Source organism: Galeopterus variegatus, unplaced genomic scaffold (assembly GCF_000696425.1).
Source record: "Galeopterus variegatus unplaced genomic scaffold, G_variegatus-3.0.2 Scaffold342, whole genome shotgun sequence".
Lineage (NCBI taxonomy): Eukaryota > Metazoa > Chordata > Mammalia > Dermoptera > Cynocephalidae > Galeopterus > Galeopterus variegatus.
In genome coordinates, this window is record NW_007726453.1 from 44059 (window position 1) to 58383 (window position 14325).

Consider the following 14325-nt stretch of genomic DNA (forward strand, 5'->3'; position numbering starts at 1 on the left):
GCTGAGAGATTATGTGCTTTGTCCAGGATCAGTCACCAGTCAGGATCAGCTGAAGCCACTAGAAACAGAACTGGATCTTCAAACTCCTGAGTCTTGGTTGATGTCTGCACTACCATATCACTTACACCAGTTTTAACTGATGGTGTCACACTAATTGTGTCTTTTACTGGTAATTTGAGTTCCCTGCTGAGCCCAGTAGATTCTGGGCTGCCTTGTAGGCTGTCCTTGTGTGCTGATGGTCTGATGAAGATTATTGTTTATTTAATCCAGTACATTTTGAATTTTAAAAATGTTCTGGTCACAGAATATTTTTAGGGGATAAAAATGTTAGTAAAAATTCTAAGTGAATAAGCTTTGAGGTAAAAAGTATTCTCAAAGAACATTATTTACCTCCCATTTTAGAGATTTCCTGGCCTGACCATCAGTAATATTTCATGAGAAAAGGAAGAAATTTGGGTCATGCCAGCTATCTAAAAATTAAAATTAAAAATTAAATGAAATAAAATTAAATGCCATTTTTAAATGTTTTAGAATTATCATCCAAATAAACAGCTTGCTTTGGTCATTATAAATCAAAGGTAGCCTCAGAAGGCTGAAGCTTTATAAGCAAAGTTAATACATGAGTATGAGAAAAGTCACATCCACAATTTCTGAAAAATATGAAAAAGTGTTACAAATGGAATTGTTTCTACAGAGAATGCAATATACAGTATCTAGAAGCTGTCTATATATAGTGAACTCTATGCTGTATTATTTCATCCATTTTTCCAGTGAAAAGTGACAAATTCATCAACTGTTTGTATATATGGTGCATTTTCTCTCTTACCATAAGTAAATGGAATGAATAGACTCTTTGAGGATGGATTGTATAATATGTGGAATTTATGCTTGCTATCCTATAAAGAGTTATTTGTATATGAGATCTTGTAGACATGAGATTGAAAATATGCAATTTATAAGCAATATTAAAAAAGAAACATTAAATCCTCATGCCATGCATTTCAAATTTCTGGCTGATTTTTAAGCCTTTCAAAGTCCATGCTATTAAGCAATTCAAAATCTCTATGGCTATACATGTTTAGCTAATATTAACTCCACAACTAGCCACCCTGTGGAATTTTGCATGCTATTCTTCATTTTTTCCTTCTGTATTTTTTCTCATCTAGCTTTTTTAGAAATGTTATTCCTATTTCTGTCACACTGTCGCCTTTTAGTCTGTCTTGCAAGAATGTAACATCAGCAGCCAAATGAACCTAGGAAAGAAAAAAAAAAAAAACATGCCTGCGTCATTCATTTTTTTTTTAAAGCTCTCTAAATTTCTCTCAGTCTGTTTCCAGCTTTATTTACTTTCCTTATGGAATGATAAAAAAGACCTTGTTCTGCAGATGAAGGGCCCTTTACTGTGCATCCTTCAGAGAGGATCTGGCTGTGTGTCAGGTCCATGGTGGGAATCTGTAAATGGAAGGCCATGCAGGCCTGGCCAGACTTGGTTGACTGGGATGCCTGAACATGTGGACCCGTGCCAAGCTTTGCTCCCAGTGTAAGATTAAACTATGCATCCATATCAGGAAAATTCCCAAGTCATGGAGAGCCTCGACCCAATGTGCTTGGTCAAGCAGAACCTCCAAGGATAAATGGATCCTTAAATGATTTCTCCCAAACTGATTTGCCATGAATCATTCCGTCTTAGCTAAATAACATAATCACTTGTCTTAACAACATTTAGCAATTATTTATGGCTTTGAGAGCTTTGAAAAAATATCAAGTCAATAAATTATAAATGTAAGATTAAAGATTGAAATTATGGACATGAATATTTGATTTTCAGGCCTTTTCCTCTGTAAAGCATTTCTCGTTTCCCAGACACTTGAAGTAAGCCCTTAGGGATTACTTCTCTATTCATTAAAATGTGTTTACAGAACATGATATTGCTGACTCACTCTCAATAGAATATTTCCTCAGAGTTATTTTAAGTCACAGGGATAAATAAGATAAATAAGTGAAAGTGCAGTTGTCCCTTGGTATCTGTGGGGGGATTGGTTCCAGGACTTCCCCCCTCCCCCTGCAGTGGATACCAAAGTCCATGGATGCTCAAGTCCCTTACATAAAATGACACAGTATTTGCATATAACATATGACCATCCTCCCGTATACTTTAAATCATCTCTAGGTTACTTATAATACCTAATACAATGTAAATGCTATGTAAATAGTTATTATACTGTATTATTTAGAAAATAATGACAAGGAAAAAAAGTCTATACATGTTCAGTACAGATGCAACCATCCTTTTCTTTCTTTTCCCCCCAATTTTTGATCCATGGTTGATTGAATCCATGTTTGTGGGACCCACGGATTCAGAGGTCAACTGTACCTAGTAAAAGCAAGTAATAAGTGAAAAATACCTGGGTTTGGCAGGCAATTAATTCATATTTATTGAATCTTATCTGAGTCCTCTCTCTCACAAAGAATTGCTTAGCCAACCAGTCTGGATTTGGTAAACCATATACCTTAGTGTGCCAAATTATCTGGATCCTACTGGGTGCAAAAACCATGCTTTGTGATGCCTACCATGCAATAGAAGGATATAGATTGCACTTTGAAATATAGAAACTAAATCCACTCTTAACTTTTTCTTACATAAGATTTTTAATGTCATTATCAAAATTTAATAGAAAATCAATGAAAATAACAAGGAGACTACTATTTGGATATTTGGGGCCACATGAAGTCTGATACCTATCTGTCATTCAGCATATATAATCAACTGTTATCTATGCAAGCTGAAGACTTCTCTACCCTATTTTTTGACTTAGTTTTATAGTTTCTGCCTTTGCCATAAACTCCCAGAACTCTACCCTTTCCCTTCCTTGATCTCATGGCTACCGACTGTAGGACAAGCCTGAAAAAATGCTAGGGTAGAAGCGTGGAAGATCTGTGTGAATAACACATCATTTCTATTGTTTCATACTTTTGGATTACCTGTGACTCTATTATTTCCCTAATTATCACAAATAATTTAAGATCACATGCATGTTTCCTTATTGGGTAGGTCAATACATGTCTGGACTTTGGTCACAATATAGCACAACATTCTTAATAGCTAAGCTTCTGGAAAAATGAGACTTTGTTGACTGTCACCTCTTTCTAAGGTGCTGTTGGCTCATCAGTCTAAGATTGTTGGCTTCTCCCTCCACTTTCCTGAAACAGCTTTTACCGAGGTGCTCCCTGATCTTTTGGGCCCTAAATGTGATTGCTTTTCAGGTCTTGTTTTACTTGGCCTCTGCTGTGCTTGATCTTGTTAATCACTCCCTCCTGAAATATCCTCCTCCCTTGTTTCTCTGACTCCATTCTTTCCTGGTATTTATCCTACCTCTGTCTTAGTATTCTTTGCAGACTTCGTATTCTTCGTTTAACCTACTCATTATATTTTGTTGCTTTCTAGGGTTCTGTCTGTGACTCCCTTGTCTTCTTGCTCTACAGACTCTTTCTATGAATTCTTTGCCAGTTCCAATGCCTCTTCTGTCGGCATCTCTCTGTGAGCTCCAGACATGTATAAACAACTGCTTACGTGGTATCTTCATGTGCATGTATGTTGGATACTTCAATCCCAGTAGGTTCAAAACTGAACTCCTCACTTAGTCTCTTCCAACCCCAAGTATACTCCTCCTAGCTTTGCTGTCTTGGTTAATAGCAACCTTCCCTGCAGGTGGCTCAGAAAGTGTAAAAGTCATTCCTGAATCTTTTGCCCAATCTTGTCCCTTTCAGCCAACCAGTAACCTACTCTTACCTGTTCTACCTATTTAATGTTGTTCAAATCAGTCTTCTTTCCAGGCTACTGTCGGGCCTTTATCTGGTTTTACTCGAGGTCACCATCAGCAGCTTCCTAACTGCTCTCCTCCCTGCCTCCAGCTTTGCTCCCTTTTGTACACTTGCACTTGGTTGACAAAGCAATGAAATTCCTAAAACACTGTTTTCAAAATATCATTTCCCTGTTTATAAACCTATATTGGCTCTCTGTTTCTTTCAATATAAAATCTGAATTCCTAAACTTGTCATATGAATCCCTTCTTTTATCAGCTTCTGTAAAGAATTTAAACCTCTTTTTCATGACAATCCCTCTTTCGATCCACATGTCAGTCATACTGAACTAATTCAAGTTCCTTGTTCCTTGAGTGAGGCATTCTTTTTGTGCCTTTGGACATGACAATCCTTCTACCTGGATTACAATTTGCCCCTGCTACCATTCACCTAACTCCTATTTTTCCTTCAAAAGCCAGTACAGAATTTCTCTAGGAAGTCTTTCCTGCCCCAGTTCCTCCAATAGCCCTTACTTACACTTTATACATCTGATTTTTCTACTAGAGAGAAGATTCTCTAAGGGCAGCAACTGGTGTCTTGTTCATCTTTGCATGCCTAGTGCCTGACACTTAACAGATGCTAACAATTATCTTAGTTAAACCAAAGAATAATTCAGCCTCCAAAACAGCCTGCAATGACCCCCCACCTCCTGTTATTCCTGCCCTCAGGTAGTTCCCTCCCACACTGCACCAGAGTTGGCAGCTCAAGCTGCCATGTTGTGATTAGATCAACAAAGAGGTCTATGTGGCAATGAACTTCATGAAGTCTCTAGCCAACTGCCAGCAAGGCACTGAGGCTATGTGAGTGAGGTTGGGAGTAGATTCTCCAGTCTCATCAAGTCTTCAGAGGCTGCAGCCCTGGTCAATAGTTGGACTGCATACATATTCAGCTGTGAAAGATTCTGAGCCACAATCAACCAGCTAAGCTGCTCACAGATTTCTGATCCTCAGAAACCGTGTGAGATGATAAATATTTGTTTCAGGCGGCAACATTTTGAGGTAATTTGTTACATGGCACTAGATAACCTATACCCAGCAAAATGAAGAATGTGCTTTACCATTTCCAGGGCACCTCTGATTATCCCACAGAGTAAGTTGCAGTAGCACAGAGAAGATCGCCCAGCAGGGAGCTCCTCCACAAACTCCACCAGAGGATTCTTGTCTAGAATCAGGGAAAATTCATTTCTGCTTGAATTGTTACAACTCACGCTTGGTGTAATTCCCAAGTACATCTTGAAAGCAACCTGATAAAGAAAAAAAAAATTACTAAAACTTGGTCTAGAACAAACGTCTATTAGTAGGACAACCAAATACCCTGTTAACAGGCATTACCACACAATGGTTAAGCATGTAAAGTCTGTTGTCAGAAAGTCTGGGCTCACACTTAGCTTTGCAACTTATTGACCCCATGACATGTGAAAGTCTTGAATTCCTTTATTTTTATGGAACATCCTAAGGGACTAATTTTCTGTGAAAACTATGGTTTATGCATAAGTAAACTATGGTTTACTGCATTAAGGCATTGTTTGCAAAAAAATTTTTGAAAAATATATACCCTTTAGAAGAGTAAGAAATTAAAATATTACTAATCATCAATATATCAGCATGATATGTGTCACACTGATCCTAGAAAAGGATAAGGTCCTGAATTAGAAGGGACCCAGGACACATCTGCCACAATAGGGAGGTGATGGTCTGAGCAGAGGATGCTAGGGGTTGATTAGCCCCAAGGATGCATTTTGGGAAGTGGAGGGAATCATATTACTATAGATGACAAGTCTCTGAGAAGGAGCAAAAGGTAGTGCGGGGAGGCACATAAATGAGTGATAAATTAACTTCTCAAAAAAGTCTGCTGTTTTGTAGGGCTTGAAGAACTTTCCAATGTAAAAATGGGAGAAATCTTGGAGATTATTTCTTTTAAACTCGTAGTTTCACAAATGAGTAAACTGGTATTCAGGGAAGTAGTCCAAAGTGTTCAGTCTCCTAGTCCAAGGCAATTTCTTTCCACAAAACACAGGCCAGGATATTGAAGTTTATTAATGGAAGTTTGTCAGCTTGATATGTTGTCATATTTCAAGTGCCTTAATTAATATAATTTTAAAAATTAACGGCAGTGGAGGAGAGAAAATGGAAATAATTTTCTTAAATTATTTATAATTAGAAGTGCTAAGCGATTCTTCATTCATTCATTCATTCATTCAAGTCATTCTTTCAAGGTACTTATTGGGCATTGCCTATCCTGCACAGTGCCTGGCTCGCAGTGGGAGTTCAATAGCCATTTGCAAAACAAATAATTGAATGAGCACCGATTTGTATTTGACAACATGTTTAGATCCAGAATACATGAATGTTGAATGAGTGTTTGCCAGGTGGACAAGGTGGGAGGTGCGGGGGTAGCGAAGACACTCTTGGTAGCGGGAACATGCCACGGGCATGAAAAACCGTGATGAGGTTCAGAGGAGGTCTCATCTATCAACTTGTGGGCTGTGGGGAGCTCCAAAGGTGTGAACAGGCTAAAGCAGATTTGGATTTCTGTTTTAGAGGGATCTCCTTTGTGTCAATGTGGAGGATGGATTTATGGTTGTGGGTGGGGATGAACATAAGGTCAAAAACAGAGACACTAATCAAAAGGTTACTGTAATAGCCTAGGAAAGAAATGATAAGGACCTTTCTCATTTTGTTTTTCCTTCAAAACCCTCCCTAAACTTTTCCATGTAAATTTCACGTATCCCAAACCCTAAAATTTGGTTCAAGTCCCTAACATTAGACAGTTAAAGAAAATATAAAACAAATCCTTGTCATCCAAATCTTAAATCATATAGCAAGAGAAAAACCATCATGAAACTCTAGGTTTGGAGATTTTATTTGGCTCCCAATCAATTGGCTGAAACCCATTTATACTAACATTGATTCCTCCCGCTGGAAAATTCCTAGACTATCAGTGAGACTTTCCTTCTGATTTTCAATCCAAGCCACATGGAAACAATCTAAAAAAGGAGGCTGTGCACTTTGAATTTACTCTAAATCTCAGTGTTTAGGCTGCAATTTCATGGCCCAGTGTCCACCAGTAGGAGGCATTATATGAACACTATTGGGAAATCCTCATTCCTAAGGAATGACATTGTTTCCTTATCTGGCTGAAGTCAGTCTGAGAAGGAGGACTGTTTCTAATGAAGAAAGAGCTCCACTCTCAGACACTGCCATAGCTTCTCTGTCAATAACAAGGGCAAAACATTTTCCCTCTTTGTGTATCTGCAACATGGACGCTTTTCAGGGCATTTTAAAATTCTTTCTTAACCAAAAATCTGTTATAGGCTACAGCTTCTTGGCTCTACTGACTGTGGGAAGTGAGCGTCTCTTTTCATTTGTGGCTTTTAAGTGTCCCTGCAGCACTGAGAATATGGTCTATGGGATGGTTTTCGTTTTTGCTCCTGCCTGGGTGTTATTAATCCTGGCATTCTTTCTGAACAACAGGTCATGGAGACTCTTCACAGGCTGCTGTGTGAATCCCAGGAAGATCTTCCCTAGAGGCCACAGCTGCCGCTTCTTCTATGTCCTCGGCCAGATCACTCTGAATTCATTGCTGGCTCCAGTGATGTGGCTTTCTGTGGTTTTGCTCAACGGAACTTTTTATGAATGTGCCATGAGTGGGACGAATAGTTCAAGACTCCTGGGACTGATTTGTAACGGCAAGCCCAAAGAGTGTCAGGAAGAGCTTTTCAAAGTACCTTGTGGCAAAACTAGCATGCAACCCAAAGACAACGAAGAAATAAAACTCTCCCTTCAAGCCCAGTCTCAGGTAAGAAAGGACAAACTTGCTTTTTCTCCTGGTATGAGCTTGAAGTATTCTGTCCTCCTTTTAGCCAGGGCTGAGTCTGAGTCCTGCCAGAATATTTTGAAACTAAATGGAAATTGAAACACAATGCAGCATTAAGACAATCTCAGGAAAAGCTTTTAGAGGCTGGATGGCTTACTAAAATTGCTGATGGATTATGTCTTTGCAATTTCCCAAAGGAAAATATCCTCTGGGTTATGCATATGTAAATACTTAAGTACTTTAAAACAATCTCTCTGGGTTGACTTTGTAAATAATGCATAACACTAAATCATAAATTGAGTGTTAATGGCAGAGCTGTAATTAAAAATTACTCCCTTCTATGAATTATTTATTTCCTAACTGTTTTCTCAGAGAAACACACACACACACACACACACACACACACACATATTCACCTGTAAAATAGTGATGAACCAAATGAGCTAATACTTTTCAAAGGTGCATGTAATATAATTAGTGTAGAGATTCCCTTGAATGATTTCCTGCAACTGCTGTTTCTATGTATGAATACTGTCAAGATTGAGAAGAATTTCCTAAGTAAGGATCAGCAGTCTTTAAATAACCTTCAGTGAAAAGTGACCATATTCTCTAGGGAGATTATGTCTTATACTATTTATGCTATACATCTAAAGAAGTTCTTACATTACTTTAGAAGCTCAAGATTTGGAGAATGTTTTGTTTAGCAGAAGGAGATCATAGCTTTACTTAATTGATGAAGGAAGTGGCTTGCCATCCTTCCAGGTACTTGAACACAAATCCAGATGTACGGCCTTGCTCTGGCCTTGGGAAAAGACTGACTTCCTGTATTGAGTAGTAGGAATTGCATTCTCAAAAACAAAGCAAGCACAATTTGTCAGGAATGCTATTTGTTCCAGAATAAATGCACTTAAAATAGCATAATTTTCCTTTTTGAACAAGGATTTGCTTACAATAACACATCAAGACAAAGTCTGTTTTTAAAATCATACATTCCAGGGCCGGCCCGGTGGCGCACTGGATAGTGCGGCGCTCCCGCCCGAGGGTTCGGATCCCACATACAGACTGGTTCCCGCTCACTGGCTGAGCGAGGCGCGGGAGCAACGCCGAGGGTTGCAGTCCCGTTGCCGGTCCCCGGTCCGGTACGGGGGCAACACTGAGGGTTGCGATCCGTTGCCGGTCCCCGGTCTGGTACGGGCGCGACACTGAGGGTTGCGATCCGTTGCCGGACACGGAAAAAGACAAAAGACAAATAAATAAATAAATAAATAAATTCTAAAGAGTTATCTAGCTTTTTATTCTACAAGATACTCTCTACCTTTTTCCTATTCACCCCACCTCCTCCCATCCTTTATATATCTGTGTGCAATTTTGTTTTTTTTCAGTTTGCCGATTCCCATTCTTTCCCCCAAGAATTGTCTCTCAACCAGCTAGCTACACAAACACCTAACAAAGGTGAAAAAGAGTAGTTAGATGCTGTGTGCTGTATGCTACTAGAAAATACTAATTTTATTTATTTACTCTGACCAACGGAAAAGTTAAGTAGTTAGCTAACAAGGTTCTTTGTTAGTTCATTGAGTTTTTTGTTTTGACAGTATAGTCATACTCTTTTCTTAAACTGATATGTCAAAAAATTCTCAAAAAAAAAAAAATCTTTATTCAATGCATAAAGCATATCTTAGGTAAAACATATCAGGTTCGCAAATGTCTTCCATCTTTTGTTGAAGGAAGATGTTAACTACAAATGTTCTGACAGAGTGAATGATTTACGGTTTCCTCTGCAGGCACCAGACTCCATTCAGTTAGTGCTGGGTTCAAACACTTTTCTTCTCTAGACACAGTCATAAGGAAATCACGCACATCCTGTCATAGCTTTGACTGGGCACACTACCTGTTTACTTTTCAGCAGAATGAGGAGGACCTGGGGCTGATTCCTATCAGAGGATGCATGAGTAATGTGGACAAAGGGAATTGTATCAATAGCAGGTGCTGGCCACAGAGGTTCAGATAGCAGGAGACAACACAGTTGGGCATGTGGGTGGGGGTGGAAAAAGGACATTCATCCACGGGCGGGGCAGAGAACCATGAAATCCAGCTGGATGACTCTCTGTTCTTAAGGAAGATAAAATGGAGTAGTGGAGTCGGCTGGCCTTGGATGTGACTCTACCACTTACCAGCTATGACCTAGAGCTAGTGGTTTAACCTATCTGAGCCCCAGTTTTCTCATAGTTGGGGGTAATAACACCTACCTTGGAGGGTTTTTGGAAGGTTTAGAGATAATAAACATAAATGGGCACAAAGCTTCTGGTACAGAGTAGGTGGTCCCAGTTGATGGGAAAACTGCCAGGGTTTGTGCGAGAAAACTCATCCAAAATGGGACAGTGCAAACAGCTGATAGTGGGAAATTCACCACATTCTGGTTGAACTCTGGGTATTGTGAATAGAGAGGAAGGACAAGAGGACTCAGTGTCCAGGACTCAGGTGACGGCAGGTCAATGCTAAGGTTATGCAAAAGGGGAAAGGAGGTTTGAAGCTGACCCAATAGTTTATAACTCAGCCAGAATTGGCTCAGATACTGAGGTGAGATGGCCTTACAGGAGGTCCAGCTGTGGGGAAAAAGGAAGGTAGACGAAGAAGGAAAGGAGAGGATCTGAGGCAGCCAAGCACAAGTGATTCAAAGTAAATACGAGGACTTTTACATAGTAGTTGTGCCTTACTAATTAACGATAAGTACAGAAAGATACTATGAGCTCAGTAATGCTTTTACCTAAATGTATATACATTTGAAAAATAGCAGCATGTGATAATTGCTACTACTAACTGAATGCATGTGTGCCCAGCATCATTTCACTGGATCCCCAAAGTTACCCTCTGACGTGGATAAATTCCATATTACAATTGAGGAAACTGAGGCACAGAGAACACCCACAGTAAGGGGAAAGCTGAGGTTTAAGACCAAGTGTTGCCAATCCAGAGGTGGCATTATGCAGAGGCTGAAACCCTTCATAGTAACTCCATGGTCTGAGTCTGAGGTTGGGAATCACTGACTTAAAGCTTATTTGCAGTTCTGTTATGGTCTGAGTGGGTCCATCTGCAGATTGTTTCTATTTTCAAATAGGCCCATCTGCTGAGGAAGATGTAGGATCATTTAAATTAAAAGTAAGAGACACTCTGAGGGATGGCCATTTAGCTCACTTAGAGCGTGGTGCTGATAACACCAAGGTCAAGGGCTCTGATCCCCTTACCAGTCAGCCACCAAAAATAGATAAATAAATAAAAGAGAGAGACACTTTAAAAGAGATCTATTAGTTTCTTTGAAAGAGATCTGTTAGTTCTTTAGATATAAAATTAATTCCAATTTGCAAAACAGGATTAAAACAAAAAAAATTCAGAAGAGAAGTTGAGCTATTAAGACTTTTACTTTTAAAATTCAGAAAAAAATAGCTGAAGTCATTCATACTGAGAGGAGTTTGTTTTTTTTCTAATTACCAAAATTCAGAACAAATAATCTTCAAGGTTTGGAATGACCTTAATTTTTCCTCAACTTTTAGACAGGCTTTAAATTCTCATAGCTTCAGCTTCCCTATTGTACCATGTCTGTCTCTCTTTTCCATGGGTGGTGAGTAATGACATTTCTTTCTGAGAGAGTCTGCTTCTTTGTTCTGCAAAGTCACATGGGAAAAATGGTCACTAGCCACATATATGCATTTATCAATGCCTAAAAACACCTGGCTAAAGAACTGTGCTCAAATGACCACATTTACTCATGCATGGAATTCTTTCCTCTAATAGCTAATACTATTTGAGAGCTTGGTTTATCCAGCTCTTGAATAATCTATACTTTTTGCTCTTTTCCAGTGGCCTGCCTTCTAGTTACTGCTTTGCATACCAGCAATGTTGGGTAGGAGAATAGAAATTAGGTAAACTCTAACTTCATTTTGACTGTTAAAAAAGTGTTTGAACATGAAGATGAATGATTCAAATAGGTGTGGGGATGACTGTGGTATTGATTTAGCTATAAACTTCCCAGTAACACTACCCCAGCTCCCCGAGAAGTGACGGCTTTTACATGTCCTCAATATTTCTTCCTTCCTAAGATCCTGGGATGGTGCCTGATCTGTTCAGCATCTTTCTTCTCTCTGCTTACCATTTGCTGTGCTCGCTGCAGATCTAAAGTTAGCTACCTTCAGCTGAATTTTTGGAAGACGTATGCACAAAAGGAGAAGGAGCAGCTGGAAAATATGTTTCTGGAGTATGCTAACAAGCTGAGTGAGAGGAACCTGAAAAGCTTTTTTGAAAGCAAGAGGCCAGATGCCTTTCCCATGCCTACTTTTGCTGCCTGGGAGGCTGCTTCAGAGCTACATTCTTTCCAGCAGAGATGGCAGCACTACAGCACCCTCCACAGGGTAGTGGAGGATGGCCTGGAACTTAGCCCTGAGGAAGAAGAGACGACAATGGTCCTTGTGGGTACCGCCCACAATGCGTAGCTCATGTGCCATCAGTGACTCACGTGTCGAGCGGTGCGCTCATTCTGAGATCCTCCCACTATATCAACAGCGACCTGTGCATCTCTGTGTTTTCTCACTTTAGAGTTTCCTTACATGACAATAACACAAAGGGAAACTGCTTTGGAGCCTTCACATGCAGACAGTGTCAAGATGTGCTCAGATTGATTCTGAGTGGTGACAACTGTGTCCTCGCACTGGTGAAGGCTGGGCTCAGTAGGCCAAAACGCCACTCCAAGTTCTACGATTTTATGATTCAACAGAGGGATTCAAGCAAGAGGGTCTGCTGCTATCTGTAAACATCAGTCATGGTGTCTGGGAGCAGAAGCAGTGGCTTGTGAGTGAGCAAGGTACTCTTAACAGAAACTGCTGTACATAGTGGCATATGTGTTGCGGTCAGCAGGAATCCTTGTCCTGTAAATCTAACCTACTGCCTTTCAAGGATGCATGAAATTCTACCATTTGAAATGTATTTCCTTGGAATCTGAAGACTTCAGTCCTCAAAATCAACCAATTGAAAGAATATGGTGCCTAAAATTTGGTTTTTCAAACATTTTCACTGTACAGTGGAAGTATGCCCCCGGAGACAAGGGGCATCATGACTTCTGTGGGCCCTAGCATTTTTGCCTTCATGGACCACTTTCTACATTCAAAATGGTGGTGATATATATATACAGATATATATTTACATATACATGTATTTATGATTGCTTTGATATAAACATAAATATATTAATATTATATATTAAAGCACTTTCTTCAACCCTAAAACTCATTTGTTTCCTTCTGATTTTAAAAGAAATTAAAAACGCTTTTGTGGGTCCCTACAAATATTTTGGGCCTTAAGCACAGTGCCTATTATGCTGTGGGTATGTCTTACTTTGGGCTACTATAACAAAGTACCATAGACTGGGTGGCTTATAAACAATAGAAATTTATTTCTCACAGTTCTGGAGGCTGGAAAGTCTGAGATCAGGGTGCCAACATGGTCAGGTTTTGTTGAGGGCTCCCTTCCAGTTCACAGACTGCTGTCTTCTTGCTAGGTCCTCACATGGTGGAAAAGGCAAATAAGCTCCCCCCTCAGACATCTTTTGTAAGGGCACTATTCCCATTTCTGAGGGCTCTGCCCTCATGACCTAATTAACTCTCAAAGGCCCCACCTCTTAATACCTGGGGTGTTAGGATTTCAACATATGAATTTTGGAAGGACACAAACATTCAGAACATAAAAGGGTAAATTGGCCCTGCCTTAACTATCTGGGTACACTGTCCAAAGCAGTACTAGTATAAAACTGTTTTGTGGTTTTTGGTTTATTATAAATAATGCAAAATTTGCATTTTACTGTGTAATATATCCATGCTAGTTTATATACATACATAGATTTCCCTTAAATCTCTGAGTGGAATTGTGCTTAAGGAAGAGGAATCATGTTTTGTGCTGTGGGAACCCATGTCCCCTAGTCTGAGAAAGCTGGATATGGCTCCTTATTGCCATGAAACATGATGACAAACTGAAGAATCATACTGGTATAAGACCCAGAACATATCTGAGATATTGTGATTTATAATAAGAAATATGTATTTGATTTTTTGTGCCCATTCCTGGCACAGAGCTTCTAAAACCCTTATGCTAATAAGATGACTGGAGGCTGAAGGCTACTGGAGGGCCTCAGGATAGGGGCTGGTTGCCAGGGGAACCAACCACGTGATTAGAGGGTTGGAACTTTCAGCCCCGCCCCTAGACTTCAGGGGAGGGGAGAGGTGCTAAAGTTTGAGCTGATCACCAATGGCCAATGATTTAATCAATCACGCCTATGTAACGAAGCCTGCATAAAAACCCAAAAGGACAGTGTTCCGAGAGCTTCTGGGTTGTTCGACATGTGGAGAATGGCAACCAAGAGAGGGCATGGAAGGTCTGTTTCCCTTCCCTTAACCCTTGCCCTATGCATCTCTTCCATCTGGCTGTTCCTGAGTTATCCTTTTATAATAAATGGGTTATAGAAACTATCGTGCTTTCGTGAGTTCTGTGAGCCACTCTAGCAAATGATTGAACCTGAGAAGGGGATCTCCGCCAAGTCGGACAGAAGCTGTGGGCAACCTGGGAACCTATTGCTTGCAATTGGTATTTAAAATGGGGCACAGCCTT

General features: G+C 39.9%; 2 protein-coding genes across 2 annotated transcripts in view; one reads left to right on the forward strand and one right to left on the reverse strand.

Moving 5' to 3' along the window:
• Positions 1–676: 676 nt before the first annotated feature.
• The window catches only part of TRAPPC3L (trafficking protein particle complex 3-like), a 41370-nt gene continuing 27721 nt past the window's right edge, over positions 677–14325 (reverse strand). Inside the window, exons 4-5 of the mRNA XM_008567738.1 lie at positions 4919–5104; positions 677–1253 (exon numbers count right to left, since the gene is read on the reverse strand). Coding sequence (XP_008565960.1) covers positions 1134–1253; positions 4919–5104 — 306 coding nt within the window. The 3' untranslated portion in view covers positions 677–1133. The remainder of the gene's footprint in view (positions 1254–4918; positions 5105–14325) is intronic.
• FAM26E (family with sequence similarity 26, member E) lies at positions 7100–12950 on the forward strand. The gene is made up of 2 exons (XM_008567737.1): positions 7100–7659; positions 11772–12950. The coding sequence occupies exons 1-2, from the start codon at positions 7120–7122 to the stop codon at positions 12159–12161; spliced, it is 930 nt and encodes a 309-aa protein (XP_008565959.1). The 5' UTR covers positions 7100–7119; the 3' UTR covers positions 12162–12950.

Bases quoted from the DNA above. Each gene is read 5' to 3' on its own strand.
- FAM26E (XM_008567737.1), top strand. From the start codon at position 7,120: ATGGACGCTTTTCAGGGCATTTTAAAATTCTTTCTTAACCAAAAATCT. The intron at 7,660-11,771 runs GTAAGAAAGGAC...TTCCTTCCTAAG, and splicing joins CCCTTCAAGCCCAGTCTCAG to ATCCTGGGATGGTGCCTGAT.